At 32.1% G+C, this 3,145-nt stretch overlaps 1 protein-coding gene across 1 annotated transcript; it reads right to left on the minus strand.

Moving 5' to 3' along the window:
* Positions 1-1,529: 1,529 nt before the first annotated feature.
* Positions 1,530-2,128, minus strand: LOC116144911 (uncharacterized protein At1g15400-like). The gene has a single exon (XM_031430344.1). It carries the CDS (start codon positions 1,996-1,998, stop codon positions 1,588-1,590), a length of 411 nt encoding a protein of 136 aa, XP_031286204.1. The 5' UTR covers positions 1,999-2,128; the 3' UTR covers positions 1,530-1,587.
* Positions 2,129-3,145: the final 1,017 nt, after the last annotated feature.

Here is a 3,145-nt window from a genome sequence, read left to right on the forward strand (position 1 = left end):
ATTAAATTAAATTGAACTAAAATAATGATAGACGGGATGAACTTGAGCTTGCATGTGAAGACAATCAAATTCCAGAATACATCAAAAGTAGCACACAATATTTGATTGATTGATTGATGATTTTTATTTGATTTGATTTGGCTTGCTGAGAAGTGAGACCTACCAAACACGTGTATAAGTGTATTATTATCCACCCTTCAAAATTTCAAATTTCAACGCTTTGAAACTGAAACTTACATACTATATTCATTATCATATCGTAAAAATACATCATTGTCCTTTGAGAGTGTATGAATGGTCGGTATTGGCATGGGTTGAATTGTCTTTTTGTCTGTGCTCTGTTATGGGGTTGGTGAAGCAATGGCCGGTATCAATTTGGAACGCCCCCACTTCATTTAAATTAAATCAATTATTCCAATTCAAATTTCTTCATTTACTATATATTTAATTTAATTTATCCTAACGAAAATAATTAACTTACACATAAGAAATTTAAATTAAAAAGAGTTTTGCATGGAGGAAAAAATATCATATTTATATAATAAAATAGCTATATATACAAGGATACTAATTTTTTCTCACAAACATGATATAACATTTCATAATTGATCGAGGATTTGTGAGCATAGTATTATCTAAAAATTATAAATATACTTTTATTATTATTATTATATTAAGCAATTATTAATTTTAATATTGTAAAGATGTTTAGAAATTAGAAGGGAATGAACTTAATAAAGTGGGCCTTTCTTCTGATCCCAATTCTCGGTCCCATAACTTTTAACCTAAACCACTTTCGCTTGTCAACAGTTTTATCATTAGTTGACATAGTGCAACAACCTCAGCAACCGGTTGCTCTGCTCCCCTTCGCCAATCCCAACAACACCGACCTCATTTTCTGCCAAATCGAACGAACTTAACCACCCACATTCCCCCCCTCCTGCTACCATCAACACAAAACTTCTCCATTCATAAAAATACTTCTGTTTCATTATTTGTATTACGGGGTGTTCTCTCAGTTTACGCATAAATCAATTAATTATTTAAAATCCTAAAATAATCCATCAAATAAAAATTATAATAATTATCCCTATTAACAATTGAAAAAGACCAACCGGGTCATTTAGTAATGTACCAATTTCTTAAAAGAGATAAAAGGTAGAGAATTCTTTGTCACGTATCAGACTTTATCCTCAGTCTAGATAAGAGAGAGTATCTAACGTCCTATGTTAAGAGAAAGCTGCAAAAAGATCACATCAAATCATTATATCCCTAATCAAAAAGAGAGATTCCAATCACTAAATTTTTACAATAAGAAAATTTTCTCGGTAACCAAACAGTATACACATAATTACATCCACCCAAACCAGGAAAAACAAAAATTCTAACAAGAACATGAATCAAGAAGCAAAACCAAAAACAGAACCTTAATTGTTTCAAAACTCCTACATCTCACTTTTTAGTCATGAGATAATGAACCTAAATATATTTATATATCATAAATACATCCAATAATTAAATATCGCAATCTCACCGGAATATTCCATCTCCGTTCACCTGAAAACATTTTCTGTTTATTATCAAAAGCTATCGTGATCTACGCTTACCGGACTTTTTCAACTGATTCTTCTTGGATGCTTTACCAAAAGCGCCGCAGAACCCACATGCGGACACCCTCGGAGAAGGTGGTTCTATCGCCGGAGACACCCTGCCGGTTCGGTATCCCCGTCCTCCGCCATTGGATCGGCTTCTCTCCATCGTGTTAATTGATCTTCCCGGCTTAACATCTTTAATATTACTGTTATGGTCGTGTGATATTTCTTGGGCTTGTGTTTCTCCATCTTGATGACCGCCGCCGCCGTGTGGCTGTGGCTCTGAAGCTTGTTCATCTTTTTGATTCACTTTGTTTAACTCTTCCGATATAAATCTATCGTCCCATACGAGCCCTGAAGATCCTTGTCGCCGAAACGAAACTTGAGATCTCTGTAACCCCGCCATGTTCGAAACGGCTTCTTCTTCTCTTCTCTGATCTCTTCTAGATCAAACACAAATAAACTATATATGAAAATATAATAATTGTAATGAGTAGTTGATCTCTCTTCTCTGGTCTGGTTATGACTTTGTGTGATTTATATATAGAAAGAGGACAGAGGTTGAAGAAGAAAGATATAAAATAATAAGTCTTATTATAACAATTTCCTCCCCATAGTTTAATAAAATTGAAATGTAATCAAAGGTTTATAAAGTAACAAATATACCCAGAAATTGATTACTTTATCATATAAAGACTATTAACACTATTTCTCTAATTATATTATATTATTTTCAGTTTTTATTTCTTCAATTTTTTTAACTATATAAAAATCGAAGATATAAAAAATGGAAAGAATTTAAAACTTTGTTTCTACAAGATTTTATTGTCATCTATCTTATTTTACTCCTTTTTTTTTTTTTTTTTTCAATTTTTATTTCTGTAATTTTTTTTTTTTAACTATATAAAAATCGAAGATATAAAAAATGGAAAGAATTTAAAACTTTGTTTCTACAAGATTTTATTGTCATCTATCTTATTTTACTCCCTCTCTCATTTTATTTTATTAATTTTTTAAGTTTTTATTTTAGTTTATTAAATAATAATTTAAGTATTCATATATCTATTTCAATTATATTTTTTAATGTAAAATTGATTAAAATAATATTACTATTTATATTGTTGTGCATGATTTTCCCACGTCCGATTCACGCCAACTGTCTACGAACTATGCCAAGATTGGATGGATATGGTCACCCCATGTGTGACGTGTCACTCCAATGGATAACTTGGTCGATAAGTCCATCAATCCTAAGCATTATTGCTCTGACTTAAGTATGGGCAAAACTAACTCAGATTCGGATTACGAGGAGATTATGCGTGTAATCCACCTCGTAATTTACAACTCTCAACTACTTTCAGAACGCATGTATAAAAGGAGGGCGTCGCCTCCAATTTGGATAGAGATATATACATAGACACCCTTGTAAAAAAAAACCCTGGAAAAACACGCTTAAACAAAGAGCCCACTTAGCAAACCCTTGTAAGCTCGCTGTGACAGTTTCCTTCTTGTAATCAACTTGTGTGTAGGCCAGGTCCTAATAATAAAATGGT

This window comes from Pistacia vera, unplaced genomic scaffold (genome assembly GCF_008641045.1).
Source record: "Pistacia vera cultivar Batoury unplaced genomic scaffold, PisVer_v2 Contig459, whole genome shotgun sequence".
Lineage (NCBI taxonomy): Eukaryota > Viridiplantae > Streptophyta > Magnoliopsida > Sapindales > Anacardiaceae > Pistacia > Pistacia vera.

Coding starts and splice junctions, on each gene's coding strand:
- LOC116144911 (XM_031430344.1), bottom strand. CDS start 1,998: ATGGCGGGGTTACAGAGATCTCAAGTTTCGTTTCGGCGACAAGGATCT.